At 41.5% G+C, this 22,810-nt stretch overlaps 1 protein-coding gene across 3 annotated transcripts in view; it reads right to left on the bottom strand.

Moving 5' to 3' along the window:
* Nucleotides 1-1,896: 1,896 nt before the first annotated feature.
* Nucleotides 1,897-22,810, bottom strand: part of NKTR (natural killer cell triggering receptor) — a 53,258-nt gene continuing 32,344 nt past the window's right edge. The window contains exons 10-17 of one of the 3 annotated variants that reach the window (XM_056129569.1): nt 21,730-21,873; nt 18,531-18,618; nt 17,502-17,647; nt 13,649-16,519; nt 8,845-8,940; nt 8,235-8,291; nt 6,895-6,999; nt 1,897-4,464 (exon numbers count right to left, since the gene is read on the bottom strand). In XM_056129569.1, coding sequence (XP_055985544.1) covers nt 4,377-4,464; nt 6,895-6,999; nt 8,235-8,291; nt 8,845-8,940; nt 13,649-16,519; nt 17,502-17,647; nt 18,531-18,618; nt 21,730-21,873 — 3,595 coding nt within the window. In that variant the 3' untranslated portion in view covers nt 1,897-4,376. The remainder of the gene's footprint in view (nt 4,465-6,894; nt 7,000-8,234; nt 8,292-8,844; nt 8,941-13,648; nt 16,520-17,501; nt 17,648-18,530; nt 18,619-21,729; nt 21,874-22,810) is intronic. The other 2 variants (XM_056129570.1, XM_056129571.1) reach the window with 2 other exon arrangements.

The raw sequence follows: 22,810 nt of genomic DNA, 5'->3' as shown, positions 1-22,810 counted from the left end.
CCTCAGGTGCTACATGTTATCAGAAACTAGAGGCCTTGTCCAGTATAACCAGCGCTTTTCCCTGAAACCCCTCAATGGGCCAGCCACCACTTCAGCACTCTTCCCAGTTCATTCTAACTGTGCCCCCTGAGGACTCCAGCTCTCACCTCTGGCCCTGGCAGCAGACAGCTCATTTCTTTCTCAATACCTGTCACTGGAGGCTACGTAGCTTCCAGGACCCTCCCCTTGCCAGTTTGCACAACAAGCGTGCAAGTTACTTACTAAGTACAGCTTCCTTTCCCTTCCAGCAAGGCCCTGTGTGCTTGCTCCTGCTTCCATTTCCTGCCCAGCTGATTCAGCACAGTCAAGACCTTGCACTCCCTGGCCAGCTCCTCCAGAGCTGCTCAAGATTATCTGGGAGACAGCCTGAAGCTCACTCAAAATATAAGACTCAGAACAAACCTGGGATTTCCCTACAACAAAGACTTAATGGATCCAGATTTCAGGAACTCCCTAAGCTGGGAGTCTCGCTGTTCATTCACTTGAAAACTCACTACCTGCAAGTCCATGAGAAGCTATGTTGTGTTCACCCCCCCCCAAAAAAAAAAAAACCACAAATTCTTTTGAGTTCTAAGAAGAAAAAAAGTTAATTGTACTTGCCCTGTAAAATTCTCATGTGGATGCTAAAAATATGTCTGAGAGTGAGTGCCACGTGTCTGGTGAGCAAGCAGGCGTGGCAGCTGTGAATTAGCAAGGAAATGTGCTGGCCTTAGGGGCCGGACCTCTTTTTTTCTCCCCTTTTTTTTTGGGTCACACCCGGCGATGCACAGGGGTTACTACTGGGGCATGCACTTAGGAATTACTCCTGGCAGTGTTCGGGGGACCATATGGGATGCTGGGAATCGAACCCGGGTTGGCCGTGTGCAAGGCAAACACCCTATCTGCTGTACTATCACTCCAGCCCCTCAGGACCTCTTTCTCCCTTAGGGGTCATCTATCCTGTCCATGGCAGGACAAAGACCAGCACCATCAATACTGAGCAGCTCTGTGTGAAATTCTCTCTAGTTCCACCTCTTGCCAATATCCACAACTAAAACCACCACTTAGCTAGAAGATGAAAATGAGTTGCAAAGAGAGGAAGTCAATCCACTGAATCGGTCAGCAAAGAGAGTCAATGTTTTCATTTCTACTTCAGAAAGACTATTTGAAGTCTGTATGAGTAATGAAAGATGAAACATGCGGAGATGTGGTCTTAGATTAAGTATATATATTTTAATTTTTACAGGTCCCCTTTTCAAGTTTTAGGGAAATTAAAATGAAGTATATACACATTAAACATTGACAGTATGTACAAAAGAATTTCTATAAGTTCTGAACACCAGCTGTATCAGGTTTCATTTGCAGTAAACGGGACATTACAAAAACAGTCCAGTGATGCATTTTCTGTTGAGAAGCACAATACATAATTCAGTTTTATTAAAAATAACTTAAAATACAGAACAATCCCCTTTAGGAAGAAAAGCTGTTTCTGCAGTTCATTCAGCAAGCACACGGGTTGAAGGCTGCACTAGAGGGCTGTTCTCTTCCATGGAGAAAACAAAGGAAATTTCTAAGGGCCACCCTCTGAGGACAGAACGTCACCCACAGACAAGATGGGCAAAGTTACAGCCTGTGTTAGAAAGTTCTAAACGTTCCTCTTCCCATTCCATGCCTCAATCCCAAGAATCTGTGAATAAATCACTGTGGTATGTCACTGTCCTCCTGTTGTTCATCGATTTGCTCGAGCAGGCCCAGTAACGTTTCCATTGGAGACTTTGTTGTTACTGTGTTTGGCATATGGAATACATCACGGGTAGCTTGCCAGGCTCTGCCGTGCAGGTGAGATACTCTCAGTAGTTTGCCGGGCTCTCTGAGAGGGGTGGAGGAATCGAACTCGGGTCGGCCATGTTGGCTGCGTGCAAGGCAAACGCCTTACCGCTGTGCTATTGCTCCAGCCCGTGAATAAATCACTCCTGTACTAATATGTTAGATGGTCATGGGTCATCTAAACAGGGATTTTCTTGGTGGGCTTGATCTAATTACGTGAGCTCTTACAGGAGAAAGGCAGAGAGCTCTGAATCACAAGGAATCCATGGGCCACAGCTGGTTTGAAGAAGGAAAGGACACAGAAAATGTGTGCAGCCCGGAAGAGCTGACAGAGTTTGTGTCTGACAGCAAGGGACTGAATTCTGCCAACCTGAAAGAACCCAAAAGCAAATTCTTCCCCTGAGCCTCCCCAAAGGATTGCTACCCTGCTGACTCTTGTTTCTTGTGAGGACCCTGAGCTGAGAGTCCTGCCTCTCCAGGCTGGACTCATGAGTTTCAGAACCACCCAGGAGCTTCCTAAATAGATATTGTTGTTTGGTTTTGGGGCCACACCTGGCAGTGGTCAGGGTTTACTCCTGGCTCTGCACTCAGGATCACTCACTCCTGGTGGGGCTCAGGAGAACATTTAGGGCGCTGGGGATCAAACTTGATGCAAGGCAGGCGCCCTACCCATTACACTATTTCTTTTGGCCCCCTGAAACAGATATTATTCTATGATGCTAAATCTGGGGTAATTTGTTACACAGCATCAGAGAACTACACTGCTCAAGGGTAATTTTATTTAACCTAATTAGATTTGGCAGTTTTAGTTGGGTTCTAAGTGGGGCTTTTTCCCCCCTGAGCTCTATTAAAGTAATATTTTCCGCTGTGACAACTTATAAAAATCTAGTGATATAAATTACACACTGTTTTGTATTCACTATCAAACAAGTTTCTTTGATTCAAGTCTTGTTGCCTAATATACTGCTATCAGTCAGGTAACAACCCTGTGTATGAACAATCTATGGATGATGTTTAAAACTTTGAAAGTCACCCCTCCATTCATCAAGGGTGTCAGGTCCCTCCAGTTGAGGGTTCTTTCGCCTGGGAGAAGGCAGCACAGAGCTCTACATCAAACATCCAACAGGAATTTCTTCTGCATAACTGGGTTAGATTGGCACTAAGGTGATTAAGTACACTTGGGGGGGGGGGGGGGAGAATGTTGTTTTTTTTTTTTTTAAATAACACAGGTTTTTACAGGTAAATTAGTTTTAAAGGAATCCCCTCCAACTGTGGCAATGTGTGATTTATGTAGTCCTCTTCACCCTAGTTCTGTTATCCTGAGTCGATTCTTGGCATGGCTTTATTGCATCACAGCAGAAATAAGAAAAACAAGCTGCTGGTGCTTAGAACAGTTCAGCTGCTGTGGTAGCAATCTCACTAGATGTGAGATGTGAAAAGGAAGCCCTGCAAAATGTCTCCAGGATGGTGGCAGTTAGATTTTTGGTGTTGCTTTTGAAGTCTGTATTTAGTTTTCCAGATGCACATGCACTGGTTCTATGCAACAGACCTAGTGGCCACACAACTCTCCTCCCCACCCCCCGGCCAGTACTGGCTGCTCCAGGGACCCAGTCCACACCCGTGTGCGAGAACAGCACTCTGAATATTCAAAGGAAATACAACTTAGAAGAACCATATTCAGTGCCAGTGAGTTTTAAAAAAAAAATCCTTTTCCTCTCCTGTGAGATTCAAATATATAGCACAAAAGAACATGCTTAAAGAGGCACAAAAAAGTACCCAGCACCAAAACATGAACTAGAATATAATTGTTTTTCTACAACTGAAACTTCTGGGAGTATTTATTACAAAGTATCATAAAACATTAGGTCCTTAGAGACTGAACAGGTATAGTTAAGGCTGATTTATTCTTAACTTGCCCACTAGGCCTGAAGTGTCAGTAGACTACACGAAAACCACTTTCCTATCCTCTGGCACAACAAAAAAGTAAAGAATGAATAAGAACTCCAGAGCCACTGCTCTATACTCTGGGCTCCATCAGTCCTAATTTTGGGTGGTTTGTTTTTAAGAGCACATTATGTATAAAACTCCCTATAACTGGCACATAAACATTTGGCCACCTTTAATAATTCTCCTTCGTGGTTTTATACTTGGCAGCATATATGCTAAAATATGAAAGAAAATTTAAAAAAGAATCAGAAGAATCTATTTTCTAAGGAATATGTTAAATAGTTTATATCTAGTACAATACTGCAAAATACACTTAAAATTTCATGATTTCTTGATTCAAGAAAATGAAATTAATTTCCAGAGTTGGCTAATGAAGAATGAAGAATGTGGCATAAAAATATTTCTAGGAGACATCTGTATTTTAAATTCTTCACATATATAAAAGAACAACAATTAAGCATCTATTACTAAAATTCATATCTAATACTGAAGTAGAACAACAGACTGCATTAAGTTTCTTAAACTTTTAAGTTATCAGATATTTACAAATAAGATATGATTTATATCAAAAAGAGGGTGCATTTTCAACTGTATCTGCTGCTTTCACTGGGGCTCCGGTGATGAGAATAACTTCGGTCACTTTCACTGTCAGAGCCGTAAGATCTACAACTCCTATATAATAAGAAAACACGTAAAATATTAGGTCCTTAGAGATTGTATAGCATTCATAATTACAAATACACAAGAACCTTCTCAGCATTCAATTATTAATCCCTCACACTGTTCTTTTTTAAATCTGAGTGCCTTGAAAGTGCAGTACTTAGTTCAGTAGTGGATGAATGAGGTGCTGACTGGCAGTACTGTAGACTTTACAAAGATGTTTTAAGTGGAAAATGGTTCTAATATAAAGATTAAGATAAAATAAAGAAATATCACATCCTGGGATATTACTTTAAATCTACTCATGCAAATGAGTGGAATGATTCCTCAGGTTACCCAAAACAGATGTCAATAAATAACCTTGACTGAGGAAGCAATGGAAAAGGTGCAGAATGTTTTTTGTTTTATGACTACATCTGACTGTGCTCAGGGCTAATTCCTTCATCTCTGCTCAGGGGTCACATCTGGCGGTGCTCTGGGGAACCATAAGTGGTGCTGGGATCAAACCAGAGACAGTGGCATGCCAGGCGAGCAAGCACCTTACCTCCTGTACTATTTCTCTGGCCCAAAGTTTTATATTAAAAAAGTTTCATTACAGGGGCTGGAGTGATAGTACAGTGGGTAGGACATCTGCCTTGCATGCAGCCAACCCAGGTTTGATCCCCAGTATCCCATATGGTCCTCTAAGCACCGCCAGGAGTAATTCCTGAGTGCAGAGCCAGGAGGAACCCTGTGCATCACTGGGAGTGACTCAAAAACCCAAAAGTAAATAAATAAAAGTTTCATTACACATATGAAAATAAAAATTAATGAAGGTGGGCCCAATGAAAGGTTGATGCATGGGCAGTATCACTGGGGTGAGGTAAGGGGACCTGGTTACTGTCATCAATAACAAAAGTTCACCAACACAAATTTTTGGTATTTTTTTTTCAGTGGTGCCAAGAATTGAACCCAGGGCCTCATACATACAAGGCAATAGCTTTACTGCTGAGCCAGTCACTTTGTGACAAAACAAAAAACAAAAGCTAAAACAGACTTAGTTCAGCTCCGGGACTGTACATAAAATAAGTTAAGGATCATATGAGACTCCGATAAACAAAGGCTACCCTACAGATGCACAGCAACCCTAGGTCACCTCTCAGGGCTTCTAGAGGGGAAGGGTACAAAGAAATCTGACACTGCCTGGGAATTGGCCATTTCAAGAGGCAGGAGAGTTGAGATACTGTGTTCTAGCACATTTAAGGAGGACTGTGGGGAGTTCTGTTTTTGTTTTAGGGCCATGCCAAACTAGTGGCCAGGGTTTACTAACCTGACTCTGCACTCAGAGATCATGCCTGATGGTGCTCGGGGAACCATACAGAGTGCTGGGGATCGAACCTGGGTTGGCTGTGTGCAAGGCAAATGCCCAGCCTGTTGTTCTATCTCTCCGATCCCCTGACCAGTTTCAAAAAAGGAAGTACCTAGGTCACACCAGATCATGCTGACAGTCTATAACGATTTTCGTAACTGCAGTGGATGGGAGAAGTGTAACATAAAAAAGCACTAACCAGGAAAGGATGATAAAATACAAAGTCATGAAAAAGATTTTTGCAGTTCAAGGACCTAATGTGGTTTAGCAATAGAACATGTCTCATATGTGAAACGTTGGGATGGATCCCTAGCACTGCCAAAACAAAAAAAAAACCAAAACACCCCAAAACCTTTTAAGTTCTAGTCAACATATGTTTTATAAAATATGATGTTTACATTAAAGCATTCTTATTAAACTGTGAAGGTTTTTTGTAAACCTCAATTCCGCTGCTGTAATAAATTATTAGGGCATTTTATTATGCATTACCTCTTATTAAATAAAAAAATTGATAAACTGGCTTTTCTAGTTCTAGTAACTAGCCCCATTTACAGACCATTACGTGATTTAGGTAGCCTCACTTCATTCCAAAGAAATGTTTATCTACGGTTATGTGAATATATAAAAATCAATTTCAGAAAAATTGTAAATCTACAACTTTAAAAAAAATAAAATAAAATAAAGGGAAAAAAAAATCAATTTCAGAACCGGAGATACCTCAACGGGCTCAGTGCATACAAAGCTTGCTTTGTATGTGGAGGCTGAGGGTCGGTCTCTGGCACTGCCCAGTGCCCTTAGCACTGCCAGAGTGAATCTCAAGCACAGAGCTGGAAGCAGCTTCTACTCCTACAAAGGCCCAGCACTGCTGTGTGTGGCTCCCAAAACTCCACTGCAGAAACAAACATATTAATAACCAAACAACATTACCTGACAACTCTTATGATGAGCCACTATTAACAGCTATATGTTGGTTGCTAAAATTCAGGGAAGCATAAATATTTGTCTTCGGATTATGTTTTCTCCTCCCAAAATAGTCAATCACCATTCTGCCACGTACCCAAAGTAACTTACAGTGCTCCAAAACAGAAACTCACCTGGACCGCCTATTATAACTTCTTCCTCGGTGGTAACTGTCACTCCTCTGGCTTCTACTCCGACTCCGACTTCTGCTGTAGTAGCTATCGTAAGTGTAGGACCTGCTTTAACAGTAACAACACATACTAAATTTTCTTCTTTTTTGTTTTTGGGCTATATCTGGCTGAGAACAGAATTTACTCTTGGATCTGCACTTAGAAATCACTTTTGGAGGGGCTCAGGAGACCATATGGGGTGCTGAGTCACTCGGGTCAGCTCTACGCAAGGAAAGAGCCCTGCCCTCTGTGTTATCTCTCCATCCCCAGTACATAATAAAATTTCCCATAAATGTATTCCATTTCTTTCTAGAATCTTAGATATCGGTTCATTATTTATTTATTTTTCTGTTTGGGTTACACCTGGCGATGCAGAGGTTACTCCTGGCTTTGCACTCAGAATTACTCCTGGTGGTGCTCGGTGGACCATATGGGATGCTGGGAATCGAACCTCGGTTGGACACGTGCAAGGCAAATGCCCTACTCGCTGTACTACTGCTCCAGTCCCCGGATATCATCCGGTTTAGAACACAGTACAAGGATACACTAGCAAAACATTGCTTTTTGAAAACATTTAACAACTGTCCCAAATCAAACAGTAAAAGCTCATTTATTTTTTGCAACAAAAATATCATCACAAAATTTAAGACCAAGTTAGTTTTGATTAAATCTGCTAAAAGATTGTCCAGAGGCTAAGGTTACTTGACTTGCATGCAGCTGACCCTACTTCTATCACCAGCACTGAAAATAGTTCCCTAAGCACCATCTGGAGTGGAGAGCTAGCAAGAGCCCCTGAGCACTGACAAGGATATCACAACCCCACCTCCAAACATGGTGGCTTTACATGTTCACTTCAGCAGTACATATACTAAATCTTATGGTTTATTTTTTGGGGGTGAGGGGTCACATCAGCAGTGCTCAGGGCTTACTCTTGGCTCTGTGCTCTGAGATCACTCTTGGCAGGGCTTGAGGAACCATATGCAGTGCTGGGATCAAATCTGGGTCAGCTGTAAGTGCCCTATCCATTGTGCTATTGCTCCAGCCCCTAAGTCTTATGATTTTTAACAGGCAGTTGTATTCAAAAAACATCTGCATTACAATTTGATGCCAATGGTCACTTTTGACACTGACATGCAGTGGGTCAATAGGCAAATTTGTTAAAAGACCGCATATAGAAGGTATGCTTTGAAATAAATACATGCATTTAAGACACTCAATAAAAGGAGAACATAGATCTTTTTTAATGTGAACTAAGGGTCTTCTAAAACAAGGTCTTTCAATTCCGCCCCCACAGCTGGCCATACCTTGATCGACTGCGGACATCATATGAGCTGCTCCTTGATCTGCTCCTGCTGGATGTCCTAAAATTAATCATTAAGAGGGAACATCAGGGTAAGAGTGATAGTCCAGTGGGGAGGGCGTTTGCCTTGCAAGTGGCCGACCAAGGTTCGATCCCCAGCATCCCTTACGGTCCCCCACGCTGGGAGTAATTCCTGATTGCAGAGCCAGGGGTCACCCCTGTGCATTGCCAGGTGTGATCCAAAAAGACAAATCATTTCAAAACAAAAAGAGGGAACATCACATGGTCAGAGCAAAAGATGCCATATCAAAATCCAGAGACATTTATTTTCCCATCAATAAGAAAGCACAATAAAACCCAGCATCTTTACTCATTTTAGTCAGGAGGGATCCCTGAGTGTAGAGTCCTGAGCACTGCCACGTGTCCCCTCCAAAAATCCAAAAACCCAAACAAAAACAGAAAAATAGGAATTCAACAGCTCTTTGAAAGAGATGGAAAATCACATCAGTCTGATATTCATCAATAACAGGATTCTTCTCAACAGCTACCTTGCTCTACATGTACAAAGCTTGAAAAGCAGGAAGGACAGAATAGGGCAGGAGTCACAAACTCACCTATGACTTTTGTAACTGCGGTAGGAGCTGCTCCGGCTTCTGGTGCGGCCTCTACTGTACCATCCTCTGCTCCGACTCCTGGAGTAGCTTCTGGATCTATGATTAATAGAGTAAATATCGAATTATATTCACTCACTGTGAAGTTAAAATCAAGTGCTAGTGAGGGACACTGAAAACACAAGAAGGCTTGGAAGAGTTTTGTGGAATTCTCACGGTGCACAACAGTGACAGCTTATGAAGCTTTAAATCGAACAGAATGGAATAAAGAACCAGAAAAAGCTGGTACAGGTACAATGATAAGGAGTCCTGTTAGTAATAACACGGGAAAATCATCTCCTTGTCCATTTACAGTAGAGTGAATTTTATAAAAATTAAAGCAGGGGGGCTGGAGTGATAGCACAGCGGGTAGGGCATTTGCCTTGCATGCAGCTGACCTGGGTTCCATTCCCAGCATCCCTATGGTCCCCTGAGCACCACCAGGAGTAATTCCTGAGTGCAGAGCCAGGAGTAACCCCTGAACATCGCCAGGTATGACCCAAAAATCAAAAAACACAAAACAAAAACAAAATTTAAGCAGGGACCCACAAATGGCTCAGTGGTAGCACTTGCCTCCCTTCTATGCCAAAGGCAGCAAGTTCAATTCTTAAACAAGTGCATGACTTCTGGTACACCACAAACAATTGTGTGATTCCTGGCGAGGACCCCAACTGGCGTGCAGCCCCTGCAGCACCAATAAATGTATAAGCACTACAACCATGACAGAAACAAGGGGAAGACACAGGAAATGTTAAAAGCATAGACCCATACTGAAATATTCTAAAGCAGGAGAGGCAGTACAGAGATTAAGGCCCCTGCACTGCATGTAACCAGCTTTGTTGGTCCTTAGCATCACATTTGGAATCAGCACCACTGGGTGTGGGCTGAATCTGCCCTCTCCCCTAAATTCAAAGTAGGAAAATGAATAAACTACAGAAGTATATCTTTGGAACATAAAATGTAGAACAGTTATAGAGATATAAATATTTATCAGATCTAGAGCTATATGTAGGAGCTATATAAACTCATATATGTTTATAGATAGGGACTTCAGACAATGCAACATTATTATTTTTGGTCACACCTGGCTATGCTTAGGGCTTACTTCTGGTTCTGTACTCAGGAATTACTACTGGCAGGTTTGGGAGACAATATGGGGCACCAGCATTTGAAGCTGGATCAGTCGTGTACAAGGCAAACGCTTCTCTTCTATACTATCACTTTAGAGGCAAAACATGTAACTTTAAGTGAAGAGTGAAGAACTATTCTCCTAAAAGATGCCAAGCCAAGGGGCAATGAAACCCACGGGTACACCGATCTTGTATGGGAGGAGGGTAGGCAGAGTCCTCGCCCTGCTGCAGCCCCAACCCCCACCATATAAACGGTCCAACTTCACTGCTTCATAACTAATCTCTGAAGAGACGTGAGCTGAGGTAACACACTCAGGTACACAGGTTTCCAGGATGAAAATTTTGGGGTCTTCTCAGAGTGGGGAGACACCCATACCACCCCTCCTCCTGTACTGCAAGAAGCCACATTCAACATCCCACAGCCTCCAGCAGGTAAAAAGCCCAACTTCATAATTAACCTCAGAAGAGACACAAAACTGGTAAGTCAGAGGTTCAACAGTCTTTAGGCTGAAACTAGGAGTGGGGCAAGCTGAGAATCACCCCAGTTCTAGAGATTCTGGAGCTCCTGGAGTACCTGGCTACATATGTGGCCATACAACACCTCCCAATTCCTCAATATGATAGCCAAGTAGAAGCATACCAAATTAGATGGTGAAGAAGCCAACTACGCTCAATAAGCAAAGAACAAAAACAAACCACACACAGAAGGCTCAACTAGCAACAGACAGCTCAGTAAATCCTCAATGATTTTACTAACTCCATTTTGAGATATAAGAATTTACAAAAATTTTCACTGAAAAAAATTTTTTTTTTTTGCTTTTTGGGTGACACTTGGTGATGCACAGGGGTTACTCCTGGCTCTTCACTCAGGAATTACTCCTGGTGGTGCTCAGGGGACCATATAGGATGCTGGGAACAGAACTTGGGTCGGCTGCGTACAAGGCAAACGCCCTACCCGCTGTGCTATCACTCTAGCCCCATTGAAATATTTTTTGTTAATTTCACTTATCATTTTGTTCTAACAAAAAATATAAATCATTTTGTGCCTGTCAAGGGGGCAGGCTTGGGGTGTGAGGGTGAAATGGGTGACAATGGTGGTGGAATTTGTTTTGCAACACTGAATGTCCAAATAGCCATATTATGAACAACGTTGTACACCACAGTGTTAAATAAAATTTAAAAATAAGTAAAAGTGAAGAAGAATGCTAAATCTACCATAGCTAAAGCAGGGTTGTATCGGGTAGGCTATCAGGTACAACAAAGCTCTGCTGTGTTGTCTATATGGATTTTATCACATAGTAACTTTATTTATTTTGGTTTTAGGGTCAAACCCAGAGGGGCTCAGGAACATTCCTGGCAGTTTTTAGGGAGACCATATGGGTTGCCAGGGATCGCATCTGGGTTGGTCTCAGGCAAGTCAAGCATCCTACCTGCTATACTATTGCTCTGAGCCCCATAATAACTTTACCTTAATTTTTATCCCTTACCTCCTACCTTCTTCTTTCACTTCGATATTGTTGTGATGATCAGGGTCAGTCACAGACACACACAGCTGGCTATGTAAGAAGGCTGCTCGTCAAGCTAGATTATAGCTATACAAGCTCTCTATTTGTGGGGTGGGTGAGGGGGTCTCCCAAGCAATGTTTAAGGGAAGTTCAGAGGTGACTTCCAGTGACACATGGCCAATGTGTCTGGACAGTTCCATGACAGGGCCTAAAGATGACAGTGCTGCTCAAGCCCCGGGGTTCAGAGAACACCAGGATCACCAGAAAAACACCACATCCTGGCCCCTGGGCTATCTCTTATCCCCTTTGCTTTATTTAATAACGTTTTATTTTTATAACTAGTATTTTTTTTTCGGTCACACCCAGCAATGCTCAGGGGTTACTCCTGGCTTTGCACTCAGGAATTGCACCTGACAGTGCTCAGGGGACCATATGGGATGCCGGGGATCGAATCCAGGTCAGCTGCATGCAAGGCAAATGCCCTACCCACAGTGTTATCAGGCCCTTATAACTAGTATTTAATGAAACATAATTTCTGACCCTTTGAGTTCACTTGGTTCTTCACCTTTCTCCCCGAACTTTAAATCTGTATAAAGAATTTTTTAAAAAAATCACTCTAATTTATTTATATAATCTCTCTCTAGGTTGTATTCAGTATGGAGTCAACAGTTCAGAAGACAATATCTACTTCCAGTTTATCTATAAGACAGCAAGTATATTCTAGTAAGACTGCAGTTATTTACTGAAAATTCAACTGTAGAGTAGAACCTTTGAGGTAATCGATGAATGAGTAAGACCCCGTCCCTGACTTCAGAGAGTTCTTAGTGTATCAAGTGGGGATGTTAAGGTTCAGGCATGTAACCACAACCGGGAGGCAGAGGTAATCAATCACCTCAGTACCCTATCTTAAAGTCAATTCCTTCCTTACTTTTTACTGCACACTCTTCATTTATAGGAAGCAGGTAGAAATGGAAATGAGAAGGCATAACTAACAGATGGTGAGCATGCAGGATTGCTCAGAAATGGGGGGGAAGGGAGAGGAAGAGGAGGAGAAGAAGCTAGAGAAGGAGGGCCGTGGCAGTAGAGGGGAGGAGGAGGGTGGCAGTCAGGGAAAGGAGAAGGAAGAATGGCAGAATGAGCAGCATAACCATGAAATGGTTACAACGAAAAACGAAGTACACAAATTACTTATAAAATTCTTTTTCTGAAAAGGGAGGGCATCCCTGGCAGTGTGCAGGTCTTATTCCTGGTTGTGCTCAGGGGTCACTCTGGCAGGCCCCAGGGACCATCTCTGGTGCTGGGGCTCCAATCTTGCCTGGCCACTGCAAATTGAGTGTTGTACTATTTCTCTGGCCCCACTTACTGTCTGCCACCAATATGTTACTTAAAAAAAAAATTCCTTTTCTCTGCAACAACCTAGTCTACTCTTATAAAAGTTAGATGCAATTTGAAAAACAAAACTTCTAAAAATGATCGTATTCTACCGTTTTTTGAAACGGGGTGGGGGTGGGGTGAATTGGGGAATGCCCTATCTGGCAGTGCTCAAGGTTAACCACAGCTGTCTGCTTAAGGTATGATATGGGATGCAGGGGAATCAAACCTGGGTCGGCTGTGTGCAAGGCAAGTGTCCTACCTGCTGTACTATCACTCTGGTCCATCTTTCAACTGAATGAGTATCAATCAGACATATGTCTTGAACCTCTGTGACCTTCACCTTCAAAAAGGGAGGGTTAAGGTTTTACCTGAAACCCCTCTTCACTGTGTAAACTCAGGATTCTCTTCTAAGGAAATAGGTAACAGGCAGAAGAGCAGCCTCACACCTTTAAGAATAAATTTGACATCTATGGCAACTGATTGATTCCTACTGCCAGAGAATGGAAATCAATAGAAACAGTTTTTCTGCACTGAGCCCGAATTTCTTCCCCAGAAATTGCCACTCCCCATGTCCTCAATTGGCTCTCTGAGTCAGAAAGCATGCGACTTCTGACTCCCCTTCCGGTTGTTTGGAAATAGTGATCTGATCCCTAACTGATTATTCCAGGCTAAACAATAACAATCTCCTGCAGGGTAGGGAGTGGGGGTGGGGTGGGGGTGAGGCGGGGGGGGGGGGGGGGGAGAAAAATCACTGCTCACCGGTAAGATGATGTGGAACTTCGAGATCGACTCCTGGAGGGACTATAGGAGACAGATCTTGTTCTGTGTCTTGATTTGGTTTCAGATTTACTTCGAGACCTGCTTGGACTCCGGGACTGGCTATCACCATCCCGACTAGGCGTCTGCTCATCACTTGAACTCTCCTGATTTCTTGGTCTTCGGTTTAAACGTGCTGTCTTTCTTACTTCATCAAACAGAGAGCCAGGGCGAACTTTATTTTTGCTTTTAATTTCTATCCTCAAGCCCTGCGGTTTCAATTCAGATGTAGTAGTCAGTGTCTTTACTTCCACAGTGCTAAACGCTGTGGCAGCTGGGGTCACCAAGTTCCCCACCCCCTGTAGGGGCTTCCATTTGTTATCCATGAGGCTGACCTGACTCTTCTCAGCCCCCTCCTTGTTCACAGTGCTCTCTCCAGCACTGGACAAGCTGACAGAGCTATTGTCCTGTTTTCCCACTTCAACTGCCGTTATGTTTTCAGACATGCTGCTCTCCTGTACTATCTGCCCTGCATCAGGATGCTCTGTTTGTACATCCTGCTTTAGAACAATGCTTACATCTGTGGTGTCAGGTCTTGAATTTCCAAGAGGGAAAGCTCCCTCTACCTTTGCCGGGGAACTCCTGTCAGGAGTACAAATTTCCATGTTGTCATCTGTTTGAAGCACATCCTCCACTCCATTAGGGGCATCTTCTTCAATGTGCTGAGTGTTTGGGGTACAAATGGTGACACTTTCCTCAGCTGTGGAAGAAATGCTGGGTTTACAATCACCTTTCACAGGCTGTTCAGTATCTGATGAAATAGCTACTGCACTGTGTTTATCTGAAAGGTTGCTGTCTTCGCATGGAGACTCTGCTTTTGAAATGTTTTCTTTTATAGTTTCGCTGTTTTCAGAAACATGTTTTTTCTCTTTTGATTGGTGAGTAACTTGCTTTTCATCAATTTCCTCCTCTTCTTCTTCACCAAATTCTAGTGGAGGCTGCCAATGAAATGTCTGTTTTCTTTTTGGAGCCTTATGCCTTTTGTCTTTTTTCCCTTTGAACTTATCTTTCATTTTTTTGATGTGTTCCCTTTTAGGATTTTCCTTTGACCCATGCTTGTGCCTCCGTGGTTTTCCTACCCTGTTTTCTGAATTGGAATAGGACCCATCAGAATCAGAAGTTGAAGACTGCTGTTTGCTTGACTTCCAAGCATAATTACCATCAGACAATGACACATTTGCTGAAGACTTTGTTGTGGGCTTAGTTTTGATGCGAATTTCAAGAAACTCTGACTCGGAATCTGATGTAGCTTCACCTTCTTCCTTGTCAGAAGATGGTCGGGAATTATTTTTACTGTTCTTAGTAAAATCTCGTTCTGAATTTGATTCAGAGTCCCATTTACTCCCAGCGTAATTCTTCTTTTTGGTCTTACTGCCATTTCTAAAGTGATCCGAAAGATTCTCTCTTATACTTCTTTTTTTTGAATGAGGATGTTGCCTTTCAGACTTGCATTTCTCTTCATTCCTCTTTTTCTCTTGTTTATTTTTCATTTCCATTTGGATATGCTTCTCTTTTTTGTGGGCTGACTGAACAGCTGGCTGTTCACTGTCTGAAGAATAATCTAAAGATGATCTGCTCTCACTATACTTTCTTTGACCCGAAGACTTATCTCTGCCTCTGTATTTTCTGTTAAGTGTCCTCTCAGAGCTACTGCTGTGCTTTTTATTTGAAATGCTATTTTTTTTCCCACTGGATCTAAACTTTCTTTTGGCTCGTCTTCTATCATCACTGCTGTCAGAAGAGTATGAAGATGATCCACTACACTGTGAATGATTGCTGTATTTATTTCGTGAATGAGATCTGGATGAGGGTGATCTAGACCTCGAATGGGAACTAGCCAGACTTCGAGCCCTTCTGTAAGATCTAAAGTAAGATCTATTCCTAGAAGATCTGCTTCTTGATCTTCCTGAACTTTCTGAACTTCTATCACTGTATTTTGAATAAGCACTTCGATCACTCTCTGAATTTTTTTCCCTTTTATGGTAGGATGATAAGCTACTAGTCTCTTTAATATTTGCTAAGCTATAATTGCTTTGAATGGGCAACAAATGGGTTGTTTTAGCTTTCATCTCCTGGATTCGCTCATAAGAGGGTTTCCAGGGCTTCTGTCCGGGCTTCCACCTTGAAGGAGGGGGACTGTCACTCAGTGGTATTACAGGAATATTTTCTGCCACCACTGGTTGTGCTATGGCATTTTCATTTTGTGGCACTGTTGCTCTTAAAGGTTCTGTTTTAACTGGTTTATTTTCACTTAACTGAGAGGTTGTTCTTTTTGGCGATTTTGATGCTGTCCTTTGGCGCCCTGACTTGGAACTTGATCTGGATTTTGATCTACTTCGAGAATGTGATGGAGATTTTGAGGGAGTCCTTGATCTTGAACTCCCTCTAGAATAAGACTGTGAGTGAGATTTTGATCTACAGGATTCTCTGCTGGAATGGGTTGAAGAGCTCTGGTCATCCTTATCAGATTTAGACCAGTCCCTCTTAGATGAGTGATGAGAAGATAATGAGGAAGAACAAGATCTCCTTCCCCTATCACAAGAGGATTTCATTCGTCGGGTGGATGATTTTGAGGATACTATGTTGGAGGGTACAACAATCCTTCTCTTTTTAGTCTGTTTGTGTCTTCTGCAATGTTTTTGCTTTTTAGCTTTCTTTTTATGTTTAACCTTTTTATCTTTTCTGCGTTTTTTATGGTGACCATCAGAATGTCTTGTTGTACTAAGATCAGAATAATATCCATTATAGGACCATGATCTGGATCTCTGGGACAAACTTCTTTCATCCCAGCGGCTTGAACAGGGGTCACTTAATCTAGAGAGAAGAATGTACTATGTAGTTATTTATACACATGTTTCAATGCCTTAAAAATACAATATATTTGTTATCAATACAAAGATACTGAAAAAATCTAGTTACAAGAAAAGTACTAACTCTACCAGCACTACGAAGCCTCTGTAATAAGGATAAATGAAAGAGTAAAGGGCCTGGTCTTGACCTTTTCTTTTTAAGAAGAGACACTGACAGCTACATAATTACTCACAATCGGTAAGCAAGTAATTCCAAATGACAGAAAAATGGTTCTGAGAATCAAACCAACTATAACAAGTAGATAACAGTATCCCTATTTCCAAGAAGAATTTTTGAGAGTTATGTCAAATCCATAAACAATTCTGTTGATTCTATGCAGATAAAGACCAGCCAACTCAACTTTAAAAGAAGCCTCTTTTTCTTATTACTTAGCATGACTACCATTTTAACCTCAGTCTCACTGAGGTAATCATGACTTCTTCCCTAAAGTTCGGTAAAATTACTGATTATGGAAACTGAGAATAAAGTTCACTCAGGCTTTAAAATCTCATGACTCAAATTTGAGAATTTTCTGTATCACTATGGATAAACCACTTTCATTAGGCAAATGCACCCTTTTCCCTCCCTTATCCAATTTCAAACCTTTCTGCTGGACACTCAGAGAGGAAAAAAAGAACTCAACCATAAGTAATTTTACAGGATCCCACTGGTATATTTTCCCCTAGCTCATCTGAAGCCAGCCACATTTCTAAAAGCCATTACACTCTGAAGCGTCACTAGGGAATGAAATGAGACTTCTGAAGCAGGACCTGCCTGGAGTCAGGTATTAAACAATGAGAGCAAGGGATAAAGCCCAATGGCAGGGCACAAGTCGTCATGTACGTGACACCTTGGGTTTGATTCCCAGTAACTCCCCAATTACTCCCTTCCCTAATTGTGAAGAAAAAAAAAAGTCACTTTTTTTTCTTAAATATTTTTTTCTTACTTATCTCCTTTACTCCACTTTTCTCCACTGGGTGGTCTATATGCTCTTAATCTCTGCATTTCCTCTTTCCAGTGAGGAGGAGTCTCACTGCTATCATCATCATCTGATTCAGAACAAGATCTTGATCTTGGAGGTGTGTGATAACGCTTTAAAAACAAAGATAGAAATAAGTATTTTAAAAGACTTCTCATTATGGCCTACTATAGGACAGTTCGATACAAAACCCAACCTCAGGCCCCACTCAAAAACAATAATGAGGTACATAGGAAAGGTATGAAGTAGTTTTTAACATACAAGACTAAAAGATAGGGGAATGTTTGAGATTCATCTATAATTAGACATGAGTTTCCTCTTTGAATCCTAATGGCTACATTCATTAATCTACATTATTCACCATATTAGTATTTCTCAACAGGTAAGACAGTACAGAGATTATTGAGGCACTTGCCTTGCATGTGGGCTGGCCCTGGTTTGATTCCCAGCACTGCATATGGTTCCCAAGCACCACCAGGAGTGACCCCTGAGCACAGAGTCAGGAGTAGCCCCTGAGCACCACCACCAGATGTGGCTCACATCCCCCTGGTCCCCAAAAAGATTTTTCAATAAACTCAAGTCCATTTCATCCTTAATCCACTTCAAACATAGCAGTAAACTTTTATCTTTCCATAACTCTGGCGAATACAACTAGAACCTTAAATGAAGTTTGGATTATACCTAAGATTAAAGTTAAGGTTTTGCTTATACATTAAAAAGGATGTGGCTTACAGGTTAAAAAAAATTTCAGTTTAGATGAGCAATTTAAATTAAGGATACTCTTGGACTGGGAGGTAGTACAGAGGTTTGGGTACATTCCTAGCAGCATTAGCTGCAGCCCTGAAGGCCTCCAGTACCTCTGAGGTGGCTTGGGTAACCCTGGCACATAGAACCGAGTGTTAAACTGCTGGCCAGCTGGCTGAGAACCACTGGTGGCACCCCTGCGCCTCTTGAGCACCGCTTAGGATGTCCCTCAAAATGGAAAGTCTTACATACAATTGTACCCCTTCCTTTGATCTTCCGTCCGGACTTTGATACAGATGGTTTTTGATCATTTGCAATAGGTATAGCATCAGGAATCTTCCTAGGGGGAAGAGGGAAAAAAGAAAAAAAAGCAAGTGATAGGCAATTTTCTTAATGTATAAATGCAGAATTTGTGTCCCTATAATACAAAAGAATCTAAATATCATACTTTTACTAAATGAGACACTCACATAAACTAGTAAATCCTTTAAATGCCAAAACTTGGAGGGAAAAACATAACCCATCTGGGTAGAAATACAAAATTCTAGTATTAAGTATCTAGCAGAATTTTTAATAAAATTGTTTGTTTGGCTCTTGTCTATGGTGATATGCCAAAGAAATTCTTATGTATTCCTGAATCTAATGCATAATCGCAATTTTAAAAAATGTTCGGTTTGGAAGCTGAGGATACAGTTCGAGAAGGCAGAGCACATGCTTACTCACGGGGATCCTGGCACAGTATTTTCCCCACTTTAATTTTATATACTTTGTCTTCCTCATTATACTATAAGGAACACCTCCTTTGGTGCTCTAAAACTGCTCTTTTTATGGGCAATGCTAAGTGTATCACTTTTGTGATAGATACAGTCTTACAGGAGATCTTTTGTTACCTCAGTTTATTTTGTACATGTTATTAACTGAGACTAGCTTTTGTTGAGTTCTTACTACTCTGCCATATATTCTGTTAACAAAAATACTTACATACTATTTTTCAAAAATAAAGTTAAATAAAAATTGGCCTTAAAAAATATACAACCCAGTCACGCCTGGCAGTAGTCAGGGATCAAACCTGACATGAAAATCTAGCTCCTTAAGCTATCTTGAGTTCAGAACTCACTTTTTTTTCCAGAATACAACTCACTAGCATTATACTCACAGAAGTGTGCAACCACCATTATTACTATCTTTTCAAAACTTTATCATTCCAAACCAGAATTCTATTACGGTTAACTCTCCCATCATCTTACATTCCCAAAGCCTTTGGAAAACTAACTTATGGCTGAACAACCTTCCATTCTATGTCTACAACATCATTCATCTATTAACATTAGAATTATTTCTACCTTTTTACTACTATTAATCATGCTGCAAGGAACACTGATGTACAAATACTATTTGAGTTTCTACTTTCAGTTCCTTTGAATACACAGCTTGGAGCTGAATCGCTGGGTTACACAGCAAACCTATGTTCAACATTCTGAAGAATCACCAAACTGTTTTCTGTAATAGTTACAGAGTTTTCACATATCAGCAATGCCTAAAGATTCCAATTTCTCCACATCCTCATCCACATTATTTTTTTGACTTATTGTAGGTGATAAGAATCTCACTGGAGTTTTTGTTTTCATTTCCCTAATAATTAATGATGTTAACCATTTTCCACTCATGTACTTAATAATCATTTGTGTATCTTCCTCAGAGAACAGAGTCCTTTGCTTCAACTTTTGAACTGTCTATTGTTATTACTTGTGTTCTTGGTGTCAATATAAGAATTCATGACTAGGGGCTAAGGAAATAGTGCAAGAGTTATTGGTGCTTGCCTTGCATACAGCTGACCCTGGGTGAATCCCCAGCACCCCATATATTCCCTAAGCACTGAAGGAGTGATCCCTAAGTACAGAGTCTGGAGTAAGCTCTGAGTTACAGCTGAGTATGACCCAACCCCAGGTCCACCAAAAAAAATTTCACGGCCAGGAAAGAGGATCAAGAAGTGCACATGCTTAGCAGTGTTCTGAAAGGCTTACTGTGGCATGACCCCATTGCACTGCTAAAAGTGGTCCCTATTTAGAAAATTAAAAAAACTAAATTTTGTATGTGATACATAGGAAATAGGTTGGTTTTGTTTTTTAAATACCCAGCAATGCAAAAGGTTTACTCTTGGCTCTCTGCTCAGGGATCACTACTGGCCCTACACGGAAGACCATATGCTATGCTGGGGATTGGGCAGGGGCAGTTGTATGGAAGCCATGCAAAGCATGTGCTCCATACCTTTATCTCCCTAGCCCAACATTTCATAGTAATACACACACACACACACACACACACACACACTTTTTTTTTTTTTTTTGCTTTTTTGGGTCACACCCAGCAATGCACAAGGGTTACTCCTGGCTCTACACTCAGGAATTACCCCTGGCGGCACTCAAGGGACCATATTGGATGCTGGGAATCGAACCTGGGTCCACCACGTGCAAGGCAAAAGCCCTACCCGCTGTGCTATCGCTCCAGCCCCAGTAATATATTTTTTAAATTAAGACAATACCAGGTTTTAAGAAGAACATTTGATGAATTAAAAGATAATCTTATGAAGAGACCCAATTTGAACATTTCCATAAACTCTCGTCTGGAAAATCTCCTCACAGGAAATTTAACAATTACACCGATCATATTTCTGTTCATACAATATGTCTTTTAATAATTTTAAAATTTATCCAGTATGCACCAGACAATAGGTAGTTTATTTATGCCAAACTTAAAATGCCATATTAGCTTTTCCAATGTAGAGAGGGTATTGCTAAGTAAGTTAACAAAAGTTACTTCTTTTTGTTTTTTTGGTGTTTAGGCCACACCTCAGGGGTTATTCCTGGCTCCACACTTAGAATTTATTCTATGCAGTGCTCGGGGAACCACATGGGATACTGGGGATCAAACCTGAGTTGACTGTGTGCAAGGCATGCACCCTACCTACTATACTATCGCTCCAAATACAACATATTTATGATACCAAATTAAACTCCCAGACACCATGAAACTAACTATGCAATAATCACATCAGAAATGTTTTATCATTTGATTGGTCTCCTCTTATGTTTCTTTTTTTACTTTTCTTGTATTTAACTTTCTAAAGATGAATCTGAAGAGGATGAGGAATCAGACGAGGAACTCAAGTCTTCTAAATGTTCTGACATCCCAAATCTCACTATTTAATGAAATAAATTTTATCTTTCCAGAACTCCCATAAAAATGTTTCCCCTGACCAACCTGCCTAAGCCCCTTTCCCTACTTACAGAATATAAATTCTGAAAAGATAGGGTACATGCCATTCTTGAATGTATTTCCAAAAGTATCTTTGAAAGTAGTCGTAAGGCCATCCTCAACAAGTGTGAAACAGCTGTGAGTTGCCAGAATCATCATTCAATGGTAAAACATGTAACTCAATCATCTTACTTACGGTTCAGGCTCCACTGTGACATGAGGCATGTCTCTCCTCAGTAAAAATCGGTTCTCAGGCACTGGAGGAATCTCTTCTGGGCGAACTACAGGCTTTTCCCGTTTAGCATTTGAATCAACTAACTTTTTTTCATTGGTATCACTCCTTTCAGAATGACACGAGAATAAACCAAATAACCAATTATAATTTGTAATGTCTGCATTTCATAATGAAAAGCACATAAAATTATACATTAAAATAGTAATAAAACAGGATGGGAGACTAATACCCAATGACAGTAGAGGTAAGGATCAGAAGAGTTGCTCCATGGCTTGGGAGCTGGCCTCACATGCTGGGAGGAGCTGGCCTCACATGCTGGGAGAAAAGTCAGCTCAGATAGAGAAGGGACCACCAAATAAAGGATGCTTGGAGGACCTGCTTGGGATAGGAAAGGTGTTCTGAAAGTAGACTAGAGACCGGACATGCACTGTAGCACTGTCCTCCTGTTGTTCATCGATTTGCTCGAGCGGGCACCAGAAATGTCTCCACAGTGAGACTTGTTGTTCCTGTTTTTGGCATATTGAATACACCATGGGGAGCTTGCCAGGCTCTGCCGTGCGGGCGGATAACTCTCGGTAGCTTGCCAGGCTCTCCGAGAGGGACAGAGGAATCAAACCCCGGTCCGCCACATGCAAGACAAAACAGACCGAACATGATGGCCACTTAATATCTGCATTGCAGACCACAACACCCTAAAGGGGAGAGAGTAAAAGAGAATGTGCCTGCCACGGAGGCGGTGTGGGTGGTGGGTAGTGGGAGGGATACTGGGAATGTTGGTGGTGGAGAATGGGCATTGGTGGAGGGATGGTTTCTGGATCATTGTATGACTGAAACATGGAATCATGGAAGTCTGGAAGTCTGTAATTGTACCTCATGGTGATTAAAAAAAAAGTAACAAAATAGGGGGTTCAGGACAGAGAATATGCCTTGCATGTGTAAAGCTCTGGGTTCAATCCCTGGTTCCTCTTTAAAAACAAAAAATTACTGGGCCTAGAGAGATAGTATAGTGGGTAGGGCACTTCCTTACACAAGGTCAACATGG

The sequence above is a fragment of the Sorex fumeus genome, unplaced genomic scaffold (assembly GCF_029834395.1).
Source record: "Sorex fumeus unplaced genomic scaffold, SorFum_2.1 ptg000072l, whole genome shotgun sequence".
Taxonomy (NCBI): domain Eukaryota; kingdom Metazoa; phylum Chordata; class Mammalia; order Eulipotyphla; family Soricidae; genus Sorex; species Sorex fumeus.
This window is presented reverse-complemented; position numbering and strand designations above follow the sequence as displayed.